General features: G+C 37.4%; 1 protein-coding gene across 1 annotated transcript in view; it reads right to left on the bottom strand.

Annotated features, from left to right (window-relative positions):
- Atg14 (autophagy related protein 14) overlaps positions 1-2,239 on the bottom strand; it is a 65,242-nt gene extending 63,003 nt beyond the window's left edge. Inside the window, exon 1 of the mRNA XM_083118832.1 lies at positions 1,998-2,239. Coding sequence (XP_082974958.1) covers positions 1,998-2,209 — 212 coding nt within the window. The 5' untranslated portion in view covers positions 2,210-2,239. The remainder of the gene's footprint in view (positions 1-1,997) is intronic.
- Between the last annotated feature and the right edge of the window lie 19,924 nt (positions 2,240-22,163).

The following is a 22,163-nucleotide window of genomic DNA, read 5'->3' as shown; positions in this document are numbered from 1 at the left end:
AAACACTTTTTCTGCTAAAAATAAGGCATTTTTCTAAGTGCTACCGAACGCACGTAACCATGCGACATCGCTTACTTTGCAAATTATATCGCTTCTTTTGTTTTCGAATATCAGTGTTTCCAACCTTCTACACCGAAAAATACCAACTATCGTGTTCGTCATGTGTGCAAATTGTACATTATGCACGACTAGCTGACGGATAGCCCCACGAACAATTCCGATAAGGTTAGGTTAGGCAAGCATAGTTAAAAAAAAGGGGGGGTTCGAAACACTGACAATTTTTCGGTCAAATAGATACCCCAATGAAAGAAAATACCAGACCTTACAGAATCTCTCTTCCGTAAGTAGTTTTGGTAAATATGCGATAACGCCCGGACACCTTTCACTCATTTATTTCCTTAATTTTACCACTGGTACTTACCTATTTTGCCTTGCGAGACATTCTTTAAGGTGAAGTTATGCCTTTTTCCATAAAATAGTGTCAACTTTTCATATTACGATTGATTATTTGTCTTACTTGTTCCGTTTCTGTAATAGACAATATGGTGTGCACTCGTCATGCATCATCACGCGTCGTGCTTGTGTTTTGTCGATTTGGAGTGGGTATGCAGTGTTTCAACCTTCTTCACCGAAAAAATTTTATGTTTATTATGTCATCACAAACCATTGACGGTTAGCCCCAAAAAACCATTCACAATAGCCCCACAAACCATTGACGGATAGCCCCAAAAACCATTCACGATAGCCCCACGGACCATTTCTGGAAGGGTTAGGTAAGCATAGTTAAAAAAATTCTCGTAAGAAAAAGGCACGTTTGGAAACATTGCAGAGATTGCGTGACTTTGGCTAGAGTCTAGTTTACGTCCTTCTTGCCCGTTTACGTCATTCTTGCGCACTCCTTCTTGCCAGTTTACAAAACCGTGCTAGCAGACAGCCGGCGCTCCGGCATCCGTAGGGTAAGTAAGTTTTTCTTTTTACACTTTCTGCCACTAACCATTCACGGGAACAAGGTATGCCTACGAGGTTAGGTTAGGCCTGTTAGGTTAGGTTCCATTAGCACTCATTTCACCCCTAAATATGTGCTTCATCATCGAAAAATGTCCTCAGTACGTTCAATCACGCATATCCGGACATCATCGGTTTTTCTCGATTTTCTCCTCCAGGAAATTCTTCCTCGCCTTGGGATTTAGTTTGTTGAATTCCTTATACAATAACCTTTCCAACGATATATGACACGTATTCCTTGTGAAAAGGATGTAAACTAGACTCTTACCGTGACTTTCAATGCTCTCGCCATCTGCATGCACACAATGGAAACAACGGCATAATGTGGCAGGCAATGCCAATTTCTTACGTAAAAAGTGATTAATTCTTGTTCGGCAGCATTCAAAAATGAAGTTTTTACTTTCCGTGAAAGAAAATACCTCCAAGAACGTCCAGAATGCTAAAGAAACTCATTTCAGTAAGTACTTTCTCCTGTAAATTTGAAGAAATCTGTCCGGGCGATATCGCATATTTACCGTAGTTTCTTCTGTAAAAATGAAGAAATGTGCCTCAGATGTATGAAACTGTTACCATTATTATTCACTTTTAACGAGAAATCAGGGTTACAATACTCATTAATTTTTATTTGTGAAAAATGCTCTTGTATATGACCAAGAAATACGGCCAAAATTAAGAAAATAGAATTCGCAACAATGAAGCGTAATAATTATTTACTTGTGAGAAGGGATGCGTAATTGTTATTATACCGTAATGCATGCAAATGAAAAAAATTCCTTCACCCTATTGTTTCGCTTCTATCATCGTTATTACAGCTGAAATGAAAACAATTTGTTTAATATTTATAAATGTGCATTTTGCACGGTATATTTTACTATACGTACAGTACAGCATAGCATATATTAATTACTACATAGTTTTATACAGGTAACCAAGGGCACCACTTTGCGTTCCTTTGTTTTGGATAGACAGCTGATTTCCAGCAGAGTACTTACCTTTCTGCGAGGTACGGAGTTGAGTGAACAAAATCCCCATTTTGAACACACTGTTTGCAATAAAATGTTTTTCTTGAGTTGCTGCACAGAGGGCATTTTTCTAAATTTCCACTCAATCTGCTGCAACAATCATCTAATGATGAAGATAAATGGAAATCTATAGGCGCTGTACAACTTCCATCAGAACTACTTGTCGCCATACTACGACGCATTCCAAACAAATGAAACGCAACTAGCGGGTGGTTGCATGTAAATACGCAAGATCGACGATTGTTTACGTTCAGTTGTTGATGAACGTTACGGACAATTTACTCTCCTTATGTACATGTGACAACCGATAAATGACATTAAAACCACATGTGCACAATGGATAACACATATCGCACGAACGCTTAAGCAATAAACTTGTTGCGTAACTTTATTTATTACAAGTGATATTATTCCTTATCTGCACACTTTCTAATATTAATGCTAGCAGTTTATGTTAACCGAATTAAATTGTACGAGTTTCCGCGTATACTAATAATTAGCCTCTCGCCTTTGGTGAGAATTGTCCGGGCTGAGTTCTCGTTGCAGCCAAAATTGCGGTGTTTATCCAGGCCAGGATAGTGAGAAAAATTGACGAGTTGCCAACCGTTCGGTTCTGATCGTATATGCACGGTAATTTCATGTCACATAAACATGGGGTCAACCGTACACGGATCATAATTTTTTTTAAAAATGTTAAAAGCTTTAGAAACATTCTTAAAACTAAGAAACAATTACCGTTTGCACATAAACTGGCCCCTAGTGGTTGCATGACCTTGTAGTTGGTGGTGGGGCTTGCATGCTCCAATGACTTGTCAGGTTAAACCGGCAGTAACATTACTACTGGTAGGGTAGGCTGGCAAGGAAAAGCCAGACTAAGAAGAAGCCTAATGGTTAACGGCTCCAAAGGCGGAAGAAGATGAATGATCATCTTAACAGCGGAAAACCAAGAGGAGTAACACCTCTTTTTTTTCTTTAGACATAAAAAAAAACACCTTGGTCCATCTGGCTCCGGATGATAGCACCTTGTAAGGGTCCATTGCCAGTGTTACGGCTAAGACCTCAACGGCTGAGGAATCCTTTGGTATGGTTCAGAAGGTGGAAAATGAAACCTTCCCTTCTTGGGTTAAATATAAAGGAACCACTGCCTTGTGGTGAAGAGGGATCTTCCAAGGCTAAGGGAGACAACCCCGACAGAAAACAGCATGCTTGGATACTTGAGATGGCAGCCCCACCACCAAGCTTGGGTGCTGTAGGCCAATAACCTGCACATCTTAAATTACCTTATTAAAGAAGCTAAAGTGAAACACAACCGGACTGACCCTTTGACGACAACCTTTGATGTTAAACTGAAAACTAAGATAGGATGTTGGAATATCAGAACTCTGAGAGGAAGCTCAAAACTACAAGTGGAAAGAGAAATGAAAAAATACAAACTAGAAATTCTTGGATTGATTGAGGTGAGATGACTGGTGAAATAACAACACAAGAAGGAAATACAATTCTGTATTCAGGACAAATAAGAGATAATGGCAAGAATGGCGTAGGAATACTCCCAAACAGAATGAATAGCCTAATAGAATTGAAGCCCATCTCCGACAGAATGTTACAGCTAGGTTTAGAACCCGTTTTAGAAATATAACTATAATACAATGTTATGCTCCCACAGAGAACAGAAATTGAGAGGAAATACGAATTTTACCAACAATTAAATGACCCAATAAAAAATTTGAAGAGAGATATTTTAATCCTCATGGGTGACATGGATGCCAAGGTAGGTTCGCAAAATGAAGGATTGGAACATATGTATAATGGGAAAACATGGTTTGGGAGATATAAATGACAATGGAGAAAGATTGATAAACCTATGTGCATATCATGAATTGGTCATTGGAGGAACACTCTTTCCTCATAAAAACTGTCATAAAGTAACTTGGGTTTCACCAGATAGCACTACAGAAAACCAAATAGACCGCAAGTGATCATCATCTTGTGGTAACCAATTTTAAGCTAAAAAAAATGTCAACATCCAAGAAGTTTGAAGGAAGAAAAAACAAAATTAATTTTCAAAGATTGACACAGGAAGAAAAACAAAAATGATTTAAATTAGAAATAAATAATAGATTCCAAGTTCTCTCGGAAAATACACAGCACGAATCAAACATTGAAACAAATTGTAAAAATGTAAAGACCACCTACTTAGATACTGGAGAAAAGGTACTCAGCTACAAAAAGACTGGATGTCTGAAGATACTTGGGAAGTAATAAAAAAAAAATAGGAAACAAGCAAAACAAAAAATAAACCAAAGCAAAACAAGATTACAGAAAGCAGCAGCCCAAACAGAGTATTTGGAAATAGACAAAAATGTGTGATTAAGATTATAGGAAATGGGTAGAGGATTTAGCACAAAATGCAGAAGAGGCAGGTGACTTAAAACAGTTATATGACATAACTAAGAAATTATCCAGAAAAGCATTCAGGAAGAGTAAACCGGCGAGAGATAGAAATGGTAATCTATTGCTAACCCAAGAACAACAAATGGAAAGATGGAGAGAATATTTTTCAGACATATTGAATAGAGAAGAAGAGATACCAAAATTAAACTAGACCCCCCCAAAATAGAATAGAAGTGAGACTAGCAATAAAGCAAATTAAGAATGGCAAGGCTCCTGAAATGGATAACATTAATCCAGAACTAATCAAAGCTAATGTGAAAATTTCCATTGGCCTATTACAACTGCTGTTAGAGAAAATATGGAATGAAGAAAAAGATCCATTAGAATGGAGAGAAAGTTTAATAGTAAAGTTGCCAAAAAAGGGAGATACAACTAACTGTACAAACTGGAGGGGAATAACTTTGCTAAGTACACCAAGCAAGATATTATCAAGAATAATCCTAAATAGAGTGAAGGATGTTGTAGAATCAAAACTGAGGAAAGAACAAGCTGGTTTCCGGAGACAACGTAGTTGTGTTGATTTATTAAATACTTAAGAATAATTCTGGAACAAAACAGTGAATGGCAAGCCACTTGATATCTTACATTCAGCGATTTTGAAAAGGTTTCTTACTCACGTCATGTGGCAGACATTAGGAGATTATGGTATTCCAACAAAGATATGTATGAAGGTTTCAGATGTAAAATCCTACATGGACAGCTGGCAGACTACATCGATGTTACAAATGGAGTGAGACAGGGCTGCATCCTACCTCCGACAATATTTCTATTAGTACTAGATACAGTTATGAAGTAAATGATGGGTTGTAGGAAAAGAGGAATACAATGGGGACTCAAATATAGACTAGAAGATTTAGATTTTGCGGATGACATCTGCTTATTAGCACAAAGACTTAGTGACATGAGGGAGAAACTAAAAAGACTACAGGAGGAAGCGAAGATGGCAGGACTCACTATTAATGTGAACAAGACTAAAGAAATTATAGTCAACGCACGAGGATAAGAAAAGTTGAATGCTTGTCATGAGTAAAGCTAGGATTTGTATGTAATTACATATTCTATTCCTTTCTAGATACATACCTTGAACACAAAAATGTAAAATTACGTAACTGACATCATTTTGCATACGTTTTATGTTACATATTTGCTTATTTACTTTACATAAAACAACATATTTTGGCATTTTTTCCTATCTTGATCCTATTTCCTATATTTTCAATCTGAAACATGAAGAAAATTTATATCTGATGTGATACCATATTTTCTAATAAATGATATGCATAGTGCTTATGGTCAGCTAAAATTGATTGCCAAGTCGGAAGACAGGCTGAAGATAAAAAAACAACAACAACAAAACAACTGGAACTGTTATTTATTGAAAGATGCTGGAGTTTCTCTCCCCTCCCCTTTCTGGTTAGGTTTAGGCAAAGCACCTAGAAACTTGGCATCAGTGGACAAGAAAGTTACTTCCTGTGCGTAGCGAGTTACACAGTATGTTTCCTTGTACAAAAAAGTACAAAAGTACTAGCTATGTATTTTCATTCGAATGTTCTTTCTGTAGATGCTTTTTTTTTTTTAACAATTTATTTCGAAAGTTACGAAGAGCTCTCATACATATTTACATCTTCTACAATAATTTGCGATGTGAAAAGTAATTAATAGTTGACAAAATTGGTTTCTTAAATATGTGTACATTGCTGTGCTTTTTCGAGTTTATAAGTTTGGTACAAATTTTAATTTGAACAACTTATGTCTTTAAAATTACTTTGAATATGTTCAAATAAAATAAATATCTAGCAGATTTCTTGAAATTGCTTGGATACTCCATTATTATTAATATTACATATTCTATGATACTACATATCCTTTTGATAATACATATTTAGGTACATTTTTATCAATTATTGTTACATATTTATGTACATATTTTGTACTTTGGTATTACACAAAAATCTGGGCTCTAGTTACGAGCTGGTTGAACAAGTCGAGTCATTTACATACTTAGGAAGTATCATAACAAAAGGAGGTTCACATAAAGACATACAAAACAGAATAAAGAAAGCTAATGGGGCATTTATACAACTGTATCCCATTTGGAAAACCTGCAATATTTCTATAAGACAAAAATAAGAATTTTCAATACAAATGTAAAATCAGTTTTACTGTATGCTTGCGAAACATGGAAAGCCACACAAGCTAACACAAAAAGGATACAAACCTTTATTAATCGTTGTCTCAGGCGTACCCTTAATGTAAAATGGTCTGATATTTGTAAAATAGTCAGAAATAATATCAAATGAAGAACAATGGAAAGAAACTAAACAAAAACTAATTGCAACCCAAATAAAAAGAAGAAAATAGAGTTGGTTAGGACACCCCTTACGAAAACCAACTGGAGCAATAAAGCAGCCTTAGACTGGAATCTCCAATGAGCCCAAATGATAGGACGTCCGAAGAAAACATGGAAGAGAACAGTAAAAAAAAACAGCCGAGAAAGAAAAAAAACATGTAGAGAGGTCAAGGAGTTGGCACGTCACAGAGTCAAATGGAGGTTTTTCACTGAAGCCCTATGCTCCTGATGGAGCAAAATGAATTAAGTCACATAAACTAGACCAGCAAAAAATGTAAATCTTTTAGTGGTTAATAACTGTACCTACTATATGGCATGGACACACACACACACATACATATATGAACACGAATCCCTTCAGAAGCTATGAGACTGAAATGACAAGCCACACTGATCACCTTTCAGAAAATGGATGCAACCGTTTATGCAAAAGTGACATGCCATGCTGCACATTACTCAGACTGGGTTGTTCAGTAGCATGCTTCATGTTACCTCATTACGTTGGTTATTCACACAGTGAATGAGTGTTTTCTTACAGACTGGAGATGCCCATGTCACTTTGGTCTGAAAATGCCTTAAAATGCAACTATACAATCCATTTTACATGCATGTACAGTTTTCATGTGTAGTGAGGTTGGCGATTCTATATGGAAGAGAGAGTAATGGATTCTGGTCTTCAGTTTAAAAAAAAGCAGCAGCAGTAAAATATGATATGCTGACTGCAACACATCACATAACAAAATGCTGTTCGTCAGACCATCTCTCTCAACAGGCTGCTTGGACCATTAGGTTTGTTTGGTTTTGTATGACATGGAACTCCTCCCAGACAGTGCATGTGACGTAGTAACGGATTAATAGATTATCTGTACCATTGATTTGGTTACCCACAACTGGAGATGTACATTACCAGTAATCTCCCCCTGACTGAATGCACCACTCCCATTTATCGGGAAGTTGCGTGATGCCTGCAGAGAACCACTCTCTTGGAGTAGAGTTGCACCACTCACGGACAGCGGTCTGAAGTTCTTCATTAGATTGAAAATGTCGACCACGCAATGCATCCTTCATTTTGTCGAACAGTGCATAATTTGAGGAGGGTAAATCTGGTGAATACACAGGATGTGGGAGCACTGTAAATCCCATTGTTGCCAATGCCTCCTGTGTTTGGCGGCTCGTATGCGGCTTCGCATTGTCATGCTGAAGAATCACCCCGAGAGCCCATTTTCCTTGCCGCCTCTGCTGAATTCTGCATCGCAGCTTTCGTAGAGTTTCACAGTAGCTGTCGCTGTTTACAGTTTGGGTATTGGGAAGCCAGTCCACCAGCAAAATTCCATCTTCATCCCAGAAAACTGTACCGATTTACTTATTGGGAGTGAGAGTCGGTCGAGGTTTTTTGGAGCGTGGACTTCCAGTATGTTTCCATTCCATGGATTGCCTTTTTTCTCTGGAGTTTCGAAGAGGAACCAAGATTCGTCACCAGTCCTTCGAAAAAATGTTCTCTGTCTTGGTTGTAACGGAGCAACAATTCTCTGCACATGTCCACTTGCTGTTGTTTCTGCTGATCCGTCAGATCGCGAGGCACCCACTGAGCACAAATTTTCCTCATTTGCAGATCCTCATGAATGATTGCATGCAGAGTTGCTCGCCCAAAACCAGTTTCACGTTGCAGTTGTTCAATTGTTACATGTCGATCTCCCATAATCAAGTTGGAAACACTTTGGATTGCTGCTGGGGTACACGTTGACCTTGGGCAACCACTGCTGACACCTTTGTCCACACTTTCGTTTCCCCTTTTGAAATTTTGAACCTACTGAAACACTGTACTCCGTGAAGGCGCTGACCCACCACAAACGGCCACAAGTCGGCGATGAATTTCGGATGAAGAAGAAACACCCTCTTTAAACAGGAACCATGTAGTCCACCTCTGACCACAAGATCAACTTCCATTTCATAGATTGTCCAAATATTCACTCACACCCATTCACGTTATGAATCAGCAATTGTCTGGTAGTGGCGCTAGCAGACCCATCTTGTGGTGGAATGTAGAACTATGTCCGACCGTTAAGCAAGACAAAGTTCGCTTGATGGATGTTATTTGCAACAATGCAGTGTTGCCAGTCCAATTTATTTCCGAACGACCCAAGTACTAATTGCTTCTATCAGAGCCAGCTGTAGGTGGGTGAGGTGCCTATATCCAAAATTTTCAGGTTTGAAAAATCAGAGATATTATGTTCCTTAGTCTGAAGTACAGGTGCTCTATACAATCACAATATAAACATTGTTACAACTGAAAATCAATTACCGTATTTGCCGGCATATAAGACACAACCTCTTTTTCGTACACATTTTCAAGTAAGAATCTTTTATCATTGAATTTATAATAAATTTACAGCATTTCAAATATAAAGTAATATGTAGGCCTACTTTCAACAATAACTTACCTAATCTAACTAGGAAAGAATACATTTTAATCATATTTGCCACACACCGCAAGGAAATTGTCTAACTCAGAACAGAGAAAATTTCCAGAAATGAATGTAATTGAAAACTGAGTATTGGCGTATGAGATGCACCCTGTTTTTCACACCTATTTCTAAAGGAAAAAGTGCACCTTATATGCCGGCAAATATGGTAATCTATTTGTATAATCATATCCAATAACTTTCCCTATCATAATTCTCATTTGTTGATTTTTCATTGAATTTTGATGCTTCAGAGGGTGCTGGAATTTGGCTAAGGTCGCCGTGAAAAGTGCTTAAATTTAACATTGGCTCTTTGCTGAATATGTATAACATTTTAGGACAAAAATTTGCTGGAAAACACAAAGTAGATGTGAACTTACTTTATGAAACTTTGAGTACATGACACATTTATGCAATTTCAGTTTAATAAATGTGCACAAATTGCATTATTTTTTTTTCAATTTCCCATAAGGAAATACGTAAATAAGCACAAAATGGTTTTGCGATTTGCGGGTAGCACAAACGAAAATGGCCATTATGATGCATACTAACGTAATGCTCAATTCTTTTATGACCAATCTAGAATGGGCTTTTCTTTCAAAAGACACTTGCACAGCCCAAAATGATTGTTTAAAAAACTCATGTATTATCAATGGCAAAAGGTACGGCCCCCAGCATGTTCTGAAATTCCAAGCAGTTCGCCACTTGGCCACTAGATGCCTCTGTTGGAAAATTGCCCCAGGCTGACAGGGAGGGCTAGTTCGCGGGGGTGTTTGAATCCTCTGCACAGCTAGGTTCCGTCCCCTCGTCGGCAAAGGTCCCTTAGCTGTCACTGCTTGAATTCTTGCCTCCTTCCCAGGCAAGAACCCAAGAAGACCATCCATTTGTGTATGTTTTGGTGTAGAGAAGCAGAGCATATTTACCGTGAATTGGAATCAGCGACACTTTATATCGAACCCTACAGCCAAGGATGTATTTTGAAAGACTTATTAAGTTCAAAAATTAAATAATCAAAATAACTAAATAATATAATAATTAAAATTAAATAATGAAAATAACTAAATAATATAATAACTAAAATTAAATAATGAAAATATACTTATTTAATCGATGGTTACTTATTTCCGCCAAACTTATTGGAAGGCAAGGATTATATTGGGATCATACGACTTTGAATGATAGTACCAAAGAAGATTTATGCAAGATTTATTACTACGTATAATAACATGCATAAAATATTACCAGGAATTTTACTTTTTGTCAACTGAATCTAACATCCTTTTTTGATATTCAATAAATATTCAATTCTTTATCTATTTCACATTAATTTCCTTGCCAGGACAGTTCCTTTATTTATTTATTTTACAAAATTTGTCCAACTTAACTACACGTAAGCTACCTAATGAATACGTGATGTTATATCACTGTCATTATACCACCTTTTTACCTATTCATGTAATAAAAATATATTAATTAATTTAATATCATTATATTTATTTTAATTTAACATTATTAATATTATTATTTTGAGACATTAGGTTAGGACCCTTCCGAAATATATTTCTAGATACGTGCTTGCCTACCACGTTTGATTTGAATTTTTGGGTAGGCGGCTGCCCATCCTTTTTGCCGCCCCTGATAAGAAAATTCCCATGCTTGTTCCGCTAGCAAATCACATCCTCTTCAAATTACAATACTATTATTGTTGCTTACGTGTGCATGTGTGTGTGTGTGTGTGGTTCATAGAACATCACTACTTCCAAGCATAAACTTGATGCGACTCTTACAGAAACATATGTTTTTTGAGTGGAACGATCATGAAAAGGTTTACTGTTTCTTTGCAAATCTTCAATTAATGTAAAATTTAGTATAAATACATAATTTTGGCTGACTTGCTAACTAGAGATTTAAAGACAAATTATTACTTCGAACTCTTCGTTAATAATAACAAAAGGGATATAGAATATAGAAAGACAAAATTCTTGGATGGGTTGAAAATTGAATTAGAGATGTACAGGTTAGGAAAGGGGAGGGATAATTTCCTGGCTTCTTCCTCTTCAGCTCAAACCCTGCCTCCTATGTTCCACATTCTATTCAAAATTTCCTCTTAGTTTCAGATATATTTTGCCGCCTCTATAGCGTAATGGTAAAGTTGACCCTCGTAATGTCAAAAAGGTCCCGAGTTTGGTACCTGGTGGACGCCCAATAGTTCAATCCCACTATAAATGTAGGTCCAGTCCCAATTAGCCTATCTGTACATAAAGTAGACTTATCAAAACTGAAACGACCGGCATAGGGTTGGGGGTGCTTCATGCAGTGAGAGAGCCCTCTTTGCCAAATCAAAATTAGGAAACAAAAACTCATCTTCAGGGGTTCCCTCACTGTTTCGCCCTTAAATGGCAGCTGCTCATAAGGGATGAACATCCCCCCCAATATAAAATGCTGCCTACAGGCCTGCTGTCCTGCATCGTGACCGTGCGGTCTAAGGTATTATGCTTTGGGCTCCAGCTACGGGACGCGCACAGGTTCGAGTCTCCTGGGAGAAGCGTAACAATTTTTCTCCTGATAGTCCGGCCAGTCTATAGGACCGGCCTAGGTAATTGGGGAACTAGGACTGAGTAGCGTAACCTGGTCACGGAAACCTTCAACAACAACTGGGGGTTTATCGTGCTGACCACACGTCACCCCGTAACTGGTTGGAGTGCGAGTGAGACCAGCAGTCGGTAGGTAGGCCCTGGCCTGTTGTGCCATGGGTTTACTTACGTATATTGGCATAGCCAGGTGTGGGCCCACAGTGGCTCGGCCTCTCCTCGAAATTCTGTCAATTTATTGTGACCAATTCACTGGGGATTTTGAAGAGTACTTTGTAATACGTATAGTGATTATCTTGAAGATCATACTATCATTAGTTGGAGTGAAATTTCACTTTGTAAGCAAACAATCAACATTGGGAAAAATCACAATGGGAGAGAACAACTAATGTGATGCAGGAACTTGTTTAGTGCAACAGGTCATATGTTTCAACAGGGGATTCACGTCACCACTGAGAGTTTGTCCCCAGCCTTTGTCGATTAGCCAGCCTCCGTGGTGGAGTGGTTATCTCATTTCGCTACGATGTCAGTGGTCCCGGGTTCAAAACCCGGTCTGGGCATACATGTCCTTTGTGAGCATCTCTTCATCAATTTCATCAATCATCATTAGCCAATAGTGGCAGAAAGGCAAAGTAAAATAAACAAAATCAATCAACTTTGGCTGATTAAAGCTGCTGTGAACTCTCAACGATGAGAACTGTGCAAAGGGACTTAATAATAATAATAAAAGGTAAAGTGCTCCCCTGTGCTTAGCACTATGCCATGAAGGTGTATAGGGGGTGGTGGGGTAACGCCCCACACTTTCTTGATCCGGTCGTGAGTGGTGGTGATGTGATCAGCATCATGCCCCTGACCGCCTTTACCCCCCGGTACCCATGTTATTCGACACTGGGTGGGCGCCAGGGCCGCTTCCGACGTTAGAAAAGTTCCCGGATTTGAACCGGCCGGGGATCGAACCCGGGACCTTTAGCATGGTAGTCAGACTCGTTACCGACTGAGCCACCGGGACTTAATACATATCATAACAAGGAAAACTACTTAATCAAAGTGCAAGTTGAATATTAAACTATTGTTTCCTGACAACATTGTTACTACTGTACATTTTGTTACGTTGTTTTGTCCGTCTTTCTCCTTTTCAGTTTTTCCATATTTTAGTATTATGCATGTCCAAGTTTATTTTTTTTAAATTCCAGGTAGTCTCGCTCCCATCCATATCTAATTATTATCGGGACTTGATTAGTTAATAGTTGAAATAATAATTGTTACTAATTTTTGCCTTATTATTATTATATATCGATTTTGTATAAAAAAAACATCTCCTTCAAAAAAATTAGCTTCTGCCTCGTTACCGCTCGATTTACAAAATTTTGGCCTCTAGGCTATGCTTTGTTTTGGGCCCTGCCAACATTTATTATTACAATTATTATTATTATTATTAACAGTTTTGTTATGGTACTTCACTTCTACTAATTTCATGTTCTGTATTAATAATACAGAAAGTCCTCTGGTTTAGGGGACAGCCGAGAAGAATTCCTAGTTCCCTGATATGTCGCTAGGTGCATCTGTATCGCATCAGGCCAGGAAACTACTTTCATGCAAAACTCCAGGCCACTCTTAATGTAAAATAATAGTTTTCCTTCATGATTTCATTCTATAATTAAATTAATATTGCCTATTACCTATTTTTACTGAAGTATTTGAAAACTATTTTTCAGTAGTAATTTGTTTAGAATTTCAGTAATATTGGATATTTTTAAGCAGTGGCATATCAAGGAGTGGGCAAAGTGGGCAACCGCTTGAAGGGGTCTTGTGTCTTTTCATGGAGTTGATAAGAAAAATGTCATAAATAGAAGAAAGAAAACTATATCGAAAATACCATTTTTGTGGACAATAAAATTAAAACAATGTTTTTATCTGGCTTTCAATTCTACTTTAACATTCTAATTTGAATGAATACATCAAATCAGAAGTGTAACATACAGGCGAGTGGGCCCTATGTCTAAGGGAGCTCGAAAAATAGTAAAAAATTATTGTCGTATTTCTCATATGAAACAATTATGCAAAAATTGATAACTTGCTAACTTGTGAAGAACTCCTGGAAGCTAGTGTAGAGTAGTATGCTTCAGGCCAAATTTAGTGGACTTAGTATTCTCACTGTTGAACGTGAAAGTGCAAGATATAATGATATGAAGAAAAGTGTCATTCACAGCCCAGAAGTCAGTTTTCTGTTAAGAGGGGCAGGGGAGGCGATAAGTATGTATTTGTCTTTTCTTCTATTTTATACACAAATGTTAAAAAAAAAGATAAGTTGTCATTTACGAAAATTCACAGGTAATGGTTCAATTTGCATAATAATTAATGCAAGTGTAGCACCAAACACCCATTCAAAGTAATTACTTAAATTTTTTTGAAGAATCTCACTGTACATAGGAGACCCAAATTTGTTTCTTGCAGGCAAAAATGTTTGTAAAAGTGTAGTTTTTCATGTAATTTTTACATTAGTCGAATTCAAGTGTGTGTAGCTTAGTGTAAAACTGTAGTAAAAATATGATTTTTTTTTTTTTTGGTGATTGAAGCTTGTTTATGTGGAAAAGTCTCATCCAAATATAATGGTACTATCAGCTGTGGAACATCCACAATTAATGATTAATTATGATGTTGCAAACTCGGAAATGGTCAGTGTAGTGGCCATGAAATGCATATCAAAATTATGGCTGTGGAATAAAAATCAAATTTCCATATCTCATTCTTTCAGACTGTGCGAATGGAAAACAACAGAGAGAATTGTTTTTCTTGGCAACCGGTTCCCGCGTTTTTCACATCCTTGCTAAGAACGCGTGAGCTTTGTTGCCAAGCTTTTCCGCTTGCCATTTACACTCTGCGTCCAAACAGCTTTGACACAGGAAATGAGCCGAAAGGAAAGCATTGTAGATATGCCAAAAGTTTATTTTTTCACTTCTGTGTTTACATTCCTGCCATGAATATTGCCTGAACACCCACATAGCCATAATAATTCTTACGTGCATTCTGTCCAGGCAGTCGGTCTCTCACAAGTTCACGTGTTTGTTCGTACGCACGGTATCGAGTGATGGCGATTCTGTGAAGTGATTTTTTTGTTGCATGATAATGGCAAGACAGTAATATCATAGTGGTGCAAAGGAAATGATAGTCAATGCCACGAGATATTTCTACCAGGAGAAACGAATGGGTGCATCTCAAGACATCAACCAAGCTGTTAAGTGCACGGCGGAGTGTTTGGGGGTTACGTCTCAGCACAGTGAAAACTGTATGTAAAGAAACAGATTTTTACACTTTTACCTTTCACTCATTATATTTATTAGTTTTTAGTCTTTCTGTCTCTCTAAATGAACCCACAACTCCTTGCAGCTGTGTAACAGACCAAAATATAAAAACAATATTTCAGGTGGAATGTGTAGCAACACGTTAAATGTTGAAACCACCACCAGTACTCGATACAATGCTCAAGTGAATTTTGCGAGATAAACACAATTTACATGCGTTTTTGCTCGAAATATATTTTAAAATGTTAGTTGGCGTGAAGGCTTCAAATGCGCAATTTTTTAAATATAATTATTACGCATTGCTATCGCTAGTACACCGCTCTGTTTCCCTTGCTTATGAAATCGCTGTACACAGCAGGTGCGTTATTATTGTATACAGAGAAGACTGGATCTCCCATCGAACATCGTTGCACTCAATATATATGTTTAAATGTGCGACATAAAATAATACTGGGAAACTGACATTCATATAAAGCCGAGTGGAGTTGTTTTTTCTCTCTTTAAGTTCACTTTATGCACAGGTAGGCTAATCGGGACTGGACTTACAGTTTAAAGTGGGATTCAAACCACTATGTGCCTCCACCGGGCATCGAAGGAGAGGACGTTCATATGAAGTTAACAGCTAGAAGAAAAGCCCCCCTTCTCCCCCCAAAATAAACAGCAGTACTCCATTTGCAATATGAAAAATATTTCACTCATTATTTTATGCTGCGACAATACTTTCGATTGAACGCACTTGCGCAATTCTCGCAACGAAGTGCAGCGAAACGGCAACGCTGTGGAAGTTGCCTGCAGCCCGCAGAGATTGGCCGCACCTGGCCATACGTCATGCACCCGTTTACCATATTAGGAGTGCGAAAGAATAATTAATATCTGGAACCATATTTGAGATACACATGCCAAACTTCTGGAATTTGATCATATGCGTTATATCAACAGTTTTTTGCAATTTCATTGAATTTGTAATTATACGTTTCAAGTTGGCACGTTTCCCTAAAATTCCAATTTTTGAAGCATGTAGTATAAATATGCATTTGATTTTTTCTACAGAGGTGCAGAAATAATCAAACTTCAAGTACACACAATCTTAAAAATATATGTACAGTCGATTATGAACTGCATTGTGTTAAGTTCCCCGTTCGTGAAAATTGGAAGAAAAATTACACTTTTCAGTGATTTTTTTATTATAGTAAGATAACAAAGTTAAGATTAATTTTCAGATAACGCTTATTAAAAAGTAGATACCTGAAGCTTTCCAATGAGGTATATTTGAATTTTTTCCTCCCACGGAGTACAATTTTACAAGCACGTAAACTGAGGGCTCAATATTTTTGTCACGGATATTATGTCCTGAAATTCAAAATTAACTGGTCCAATTAATGTGCAACAAAGTCATTATAGTTAAAAAAAAAAAAAAGTCAAATCGATTGTATCAAACATATCACACATATGAAGCACATAACTATTGTTTTAAGATTTGTTGATATTGACCGATTGAGCCAGACTCATAGCTAGATATTTTGGATCCCTAGGAGAATTGTGGTTTAGCCAACCCCCCTTTCCCCCCGCTCTACCAACATTTTATGTGCATCCTTCGATATTTTCTTCTTATGCCTGTAACGGTGATGATGCGATTTCATCATAAAAAGCCAGTTTCTGTTATCCCCGTTAGATTACGTAAAATTTCCCTTCAAGAAGCTCCGCATCTCATAAATTCCCCCGAGGTTATTTCGTCGATTCACGATTTTACCAAACAGAGGTCTCTGCATTTGTCCCTGGAACTTCCTACTTGGGTTTGCATAGCAGCAATCCAGAACTCTCTTGAACGCCAGACTTCAAGCTTGCACTTTCAATGTCACACCTCAATGATTTTCAACACATTTGAACTTTTGCTCTCTGACTTAACATTACGATTTTTGTACTCAATTTGAACATTCGTAGATAGTGCTCTATTTCTTTATTCTACGTGTCTCGCCGTATATATTCGTAACCTGTTTAACATTGTGAATGCGTATTGAGGAACAATGTACTTTTGGTAACAGCTACATTCTACAGGATTTTCATTCAAAAATGTACTTTTAATGTTTGCGACTATTAGTACCTTCATTTGAAGAATGGTGTATTTTGGTGTTGCAAGAGGCTTGAAAATGGAGGGCATGATTTCTAACGTGCCTTTTGGTGATTAGCGGTGTTTTGATGTAGAAGGAAGTTTTCCACCACGATCATCACAGATCAGTTTGCAGCCGATGACGTGAACATACCACGAGGTGGAAAGGAGAAAACATTAAAAATAATATAGGTAATATTTAAAGATTCGTAGTTTGTATTTCTGATTGTAAGAAAGTTTGGCATATTTAAGGATATTTCAGTTATGTATCAGTGCCTGAAGAACATCTTTAAAAACGTACTATTACTACTACTTTGGTTGAAGAAAATTCCAGCTGTGTGTTACAAGAATATACCTCTGCCAAGTATAAATTTCTCCGTCGTATTATTAAATATTATTTTCCTCAGTAATTTATTATTATTATTACTTAAATTTGATAATTTGCTGATGTATCCCTTAAGATTTTCTAACGATTCACATTGAAATTTCAAATTTAAAGAATGGATGGGGGCCCTGCATTCTAATTTTGCCCAGGGCCTCACGATATGTTGCTAAGCCAATGTTTTTAAGTGTCAAAACAATCCACGAAGTCAAGAAAAATTAGATCAGTTGCTTAATTGCAAACATCAGCATCCTATAAGCTTTTACACAATTATTTTATCGACCATGGAGCTGCCTGAGGTGTGCATCCTTGGGGCAATGCCTGAGTGGCCCCACCCTAGGACCAGCTCTGAATTTAAGTGGAAAAGGAGTTTTGAAAACCACGACAGAAAAAAACAAACTAAATTTATAAGATGTCACTTTTTCAAAAACCTATTTTCCACATTCACCCTCCCACACACAAACAAAAACATGTTTTAGCAGTACTAATGTATAGCTTTCTCTAGCTCCTGTATGCTGTAAGAAATTAAACTTGGAACAAATGCAACAGCAGCAGGGAAGAAATATGCCAGTCTTTCAGCAATGATGTGGTGAATGAGCAGGCAGTGCAATGGTGGTTTAAAAGATTCAAGGATGGCGATGAATCTCTCGTAGATGAACCATGTGCTGAAAGATCAACAGCCATAGCCAACAACACCTCCTTCAACTTGGATAACGGCGTAAGGTATTGGTGTGACCAAATTCCTTGACTACAGGTCAGAAGACGACATGAGCAGATGTCTGTGCTCCTTGCTGCCACATCTGGAGAAGAATCTCTTTCTGCACACAGTGTTAATATCTGTTGAGAAGTGGTTTTTTTACAATACTCCACGGCAATGTCATCATTGGATAGCATCATATGAACCCATTCAACAATAACTAAAACCACCACCACCATCAAAAGAAGCTTATGTATGCTCTGCGTTTGGTGGACTGCTCAGGATATCATGCATTGCCAACTCCTGCCACCTGGCCAGACAATCAGTACAACTGTATACCCTCAGCAGCTGGAAAGTATTCGTGAGAAACTGAAAAATGTGGTGCTAGCACTTGTGAATGGCAAAAGTCTCCTCCATGCAGTGGGTAATTAGAAAAACTAAATATGCTGACCAAGGCAGTAATTTATTTTATTAAAAAACATAAACTAACGTAACGTTTCAACCTTCTAGCAAGGTCTTCTTCAGACTCTGTATCAAGTACAAAAGTAACCAGATACAACAAGAAGGGTAATATATATACACAAACATTACTCCCTCCAGACTATTTAGAAAGTTTTCCAAGGCTGATGAGGAAAATTAACAACTGGAAAGACTTGAAGAGGAAAGAAATACACAAAGACGAACAAGAGAAGTTTCTGAGAAAATGTTTGGAGAGAGGCACAGTGCCTAAAGGATTAAAAATAAGTAAGAAGGGAGTGATTTGCAACACCAGGAGATGGAGGATATTGGTTCAGAAAATGGAAAAAGAACTGATATGGAATGAAATAAGGGCAAGAAGAAAGGATATAAAAATAATAAAGGAGAACCTGACAAGAATTGAAAAAGCTATTGAAGATGGTCTCACCATTTTTACGAGAGAATATACATTTCATGAAATGAAAATCTGGCAGGAGAAATTTAGAGAGAAAATGAAAATAAAATTGAAGAAGAAAGGAGAGGGACTAGGATGGAAAGAAGAAAGAGGAGAAGAGGAAGAAGAAGAGGATACCAGAAGAAGAGTTGTGGTAATAGGGAATGTAGATCTAACAAAAGAAGAGGAAGCTTTTTCAAAACTAGGCAGAGGTTTCAAAGTTAAAGAAAGGAAAAAAAAAAAAGAAATTTAGATTATGAGGAAGTTATATATGACATTAAGAAGCAGTGCTCCATATAAAAGAAGAACCAGAAAGAGACAAGATTAGAAGAAGAACAGCAGCCATACTAAAGAAAGAAATGGGAAAACAAGGAAAAGTAGATAATTTGAGTCAAAAAGAAAGGGAAGGGATGAAGAAAATCAAAACAAGAAATGATGTGGTGATAGAACAGGCAGATAAAGGAGGAGCAATTGTGGTGATGGAAAGAGAATGGTACGATAGGAAGTTTGAGGACCTAAAAGAAAATGGATATGAGGAGATTTGTGGAAAAGGAGAAGAACAAACTATAAAAGAAAGAATCATAAAAGACTGTAGGAGGAGAGGATTCAAGAAATGCATAAAGGAGACAGGAAGACTACCAAGTTTGAAAGGCTTTCCAAAGATACACAAAGAGGAGATAAAGTTAAGACCAGTAATGAACTGTAGAAACAATATTTTGGAACCCTTAGAAAAGAAATTATAGAAAGTTATTGACGTGTTAGTAACACAGCAAGAAAGCAGAGCAGTTAAGAACAGTGAACAAGTAGTAGACCTCATAAAAGGACTTAAGTTAAATGAGATGAAGACGACAATGTTTAGCTTAGACGTGAAAAGTATGTTCCCGAGCATCAAGAGGGGACACGTTTTGGACATTATTAAAAAGAGAATGGAACAAGAAATTATAGGAGAATGGGATAGTGGAAGGGTAGTGAAGGCGCTGGAAACCATTTGGAATAACGGTTACAGTATAATGGGAGATAAAATAATGTTAATGAGTGAAGGACTAAATATAGGTTCCAGTCTAAGCCCAGCATTGGCTGAATTGGTTATGAATGAATGGGAAAAGAAAGTGATAGAAAAGGGAAGTGACAAAATGATTCTGTTTTGCAGATATGTGGACGACTGTTTTGGCATATGGAAGGGAACGAAGAGGCAGCTTGACATTTTTGCCAAAGAAATTCAAGATGAAGAAAGAGGGATATTATTGGAACTTGAAATAGAAGAAGAAGACAAGTTAAGCTATCTAGATATATTGATGAAAAGGAAAAGAGGACAAGAAATTGAAACCGCTTGGCATCAGAAGTGTGCAGCAGGGGTATTCTGCCACAAAAGAAGTGATGTAAGTGAGGTGACAAAAATAAATTTTATAAAGAATATGGAGGACAGAATCAAGAAAATATGCATGAAAGAATGTGAAAAAGAAGGCAAAATAAATAGCCTATGGAAACAGCTGGAAAAGAATGGCTATGAGAAGCAGGATAGACTGGACATAAACAGAACAAGTAAGAAAATGGGCAGGGGAGAATTGGAAGAGAAAGAAAAAGAGGAGAGAAGGTTTGGAATAAGGAGTATGGGGAAGACCACAGAAAAGATATGCAAAGTGCTTAGGAAAGCAGGAATTAAAACTTACAGGAAGGGAGGGAGAAGCATCTTAGGAATAGCGAGGAATGCTAACAAGAAAAAGGAAAACAGAGAAGAGGAAGAAGAAGGGATTATCTACGAAGTAAAATGTAAAGAATGTCAGAGTGTGTACATAGGAGAAACGAAAAAAAGGCTGAAAGACAGGTTGAAACAACATAGGGATGATGTACGACTTAAGAGAGAGAGAAATGCAATATTTAAACACACGAGAGAAACAGGACATGACATAGAGTGGGATGAGGCTAAGCAGATAGGAAGGGAGAAGAGAATGCTAGTGAGAAAATGGAAGGAAGCCAAGGAAATAGAGAAGAAAGGCGAAGAAGACACAATGAACTGGAATGGGGGACTGAAGTTAAACAAAGAATAGAAGAAGATGTTGGAAAGAGTGGAAAGGACAAGAGAAAAAGAGGAGAGGAGAAGGAAGAAAAATGAAGGGAAAAGAGCGTGAGATTAAAAAGTCCAACCACATTCTATATGGAAGTAATTGTGTTTAGCCTTTTAGGTGAAAGTAAAGTTGGAAAGTGAAAGTCATCTGCTAGAAAGTTCCAAACAACTTTCTAAATAGTCTGGAGGGAGTAATGTTTGTGTATATATATTACCCTTCTTGTTGTATCTGGTTACTTTTGTACTTGATACAGAGTCTGAAGAAGACCTTGCTAGAAGGTTGAAACGTTACGTTAGTTTATGTTATTTAATAAAATAAATTACTGCCTTGGTCAGCATATTTAGTTTTTCATAATCATGGAAACAAGGCTTAATGGAGTTATAATTGGGTAATTAGAGGTCATATATGGTTTAGGTCATCCCGACACCATTCTCCAATTTGGCCGGAAAACATTAATGCACCTGCCTTATTCCCCAGACATTGCCCCATCCGATTACCATCTTTTCCATTCACTGGACAATCACGTCAGAGGACAAGTTCCAAAACTACATGAGATGAAAACTGCACTTGATAACTTTTGGATTCGTGTTCCACAGAGTTCTACCACATTGGGATCCATGTCTTCCAAAATATTGGAGAAAGGTCACTGCTGCTGACTTGCTAGGTTGTTTCATGTTGCTGTTTGACATTTGAAGGTGCCAAGTGAAAAGGGTACATTCTTTGAATACAGGGCAAGCAAAGAGAGGATGATTAGTGACAATTTGATGTAATGCAAGTTTAACATATTTTCTCAGCTTAAAATCAAGCTCTTTTCC

Source organism: Lepisma saccharinum, chromosome 3, assembly GCF_977018435.1.
Source record: "Lepisma saccharinum chromosome 3, izLepSacc3.1, whole genome shotgun sequence".
In the NCBI taxonomy this organism is placed as follows: Eukaryota; Metazoa; Arthropoda; class Insecta; order Zygentoma; family Lepismatidae; genus Lepisma; species Lepisma saccharinum.
Note: the sequence above shows the minus strand (reverse complement) of the source record. Positions and strands in the feature narration are given on the sequence as shown.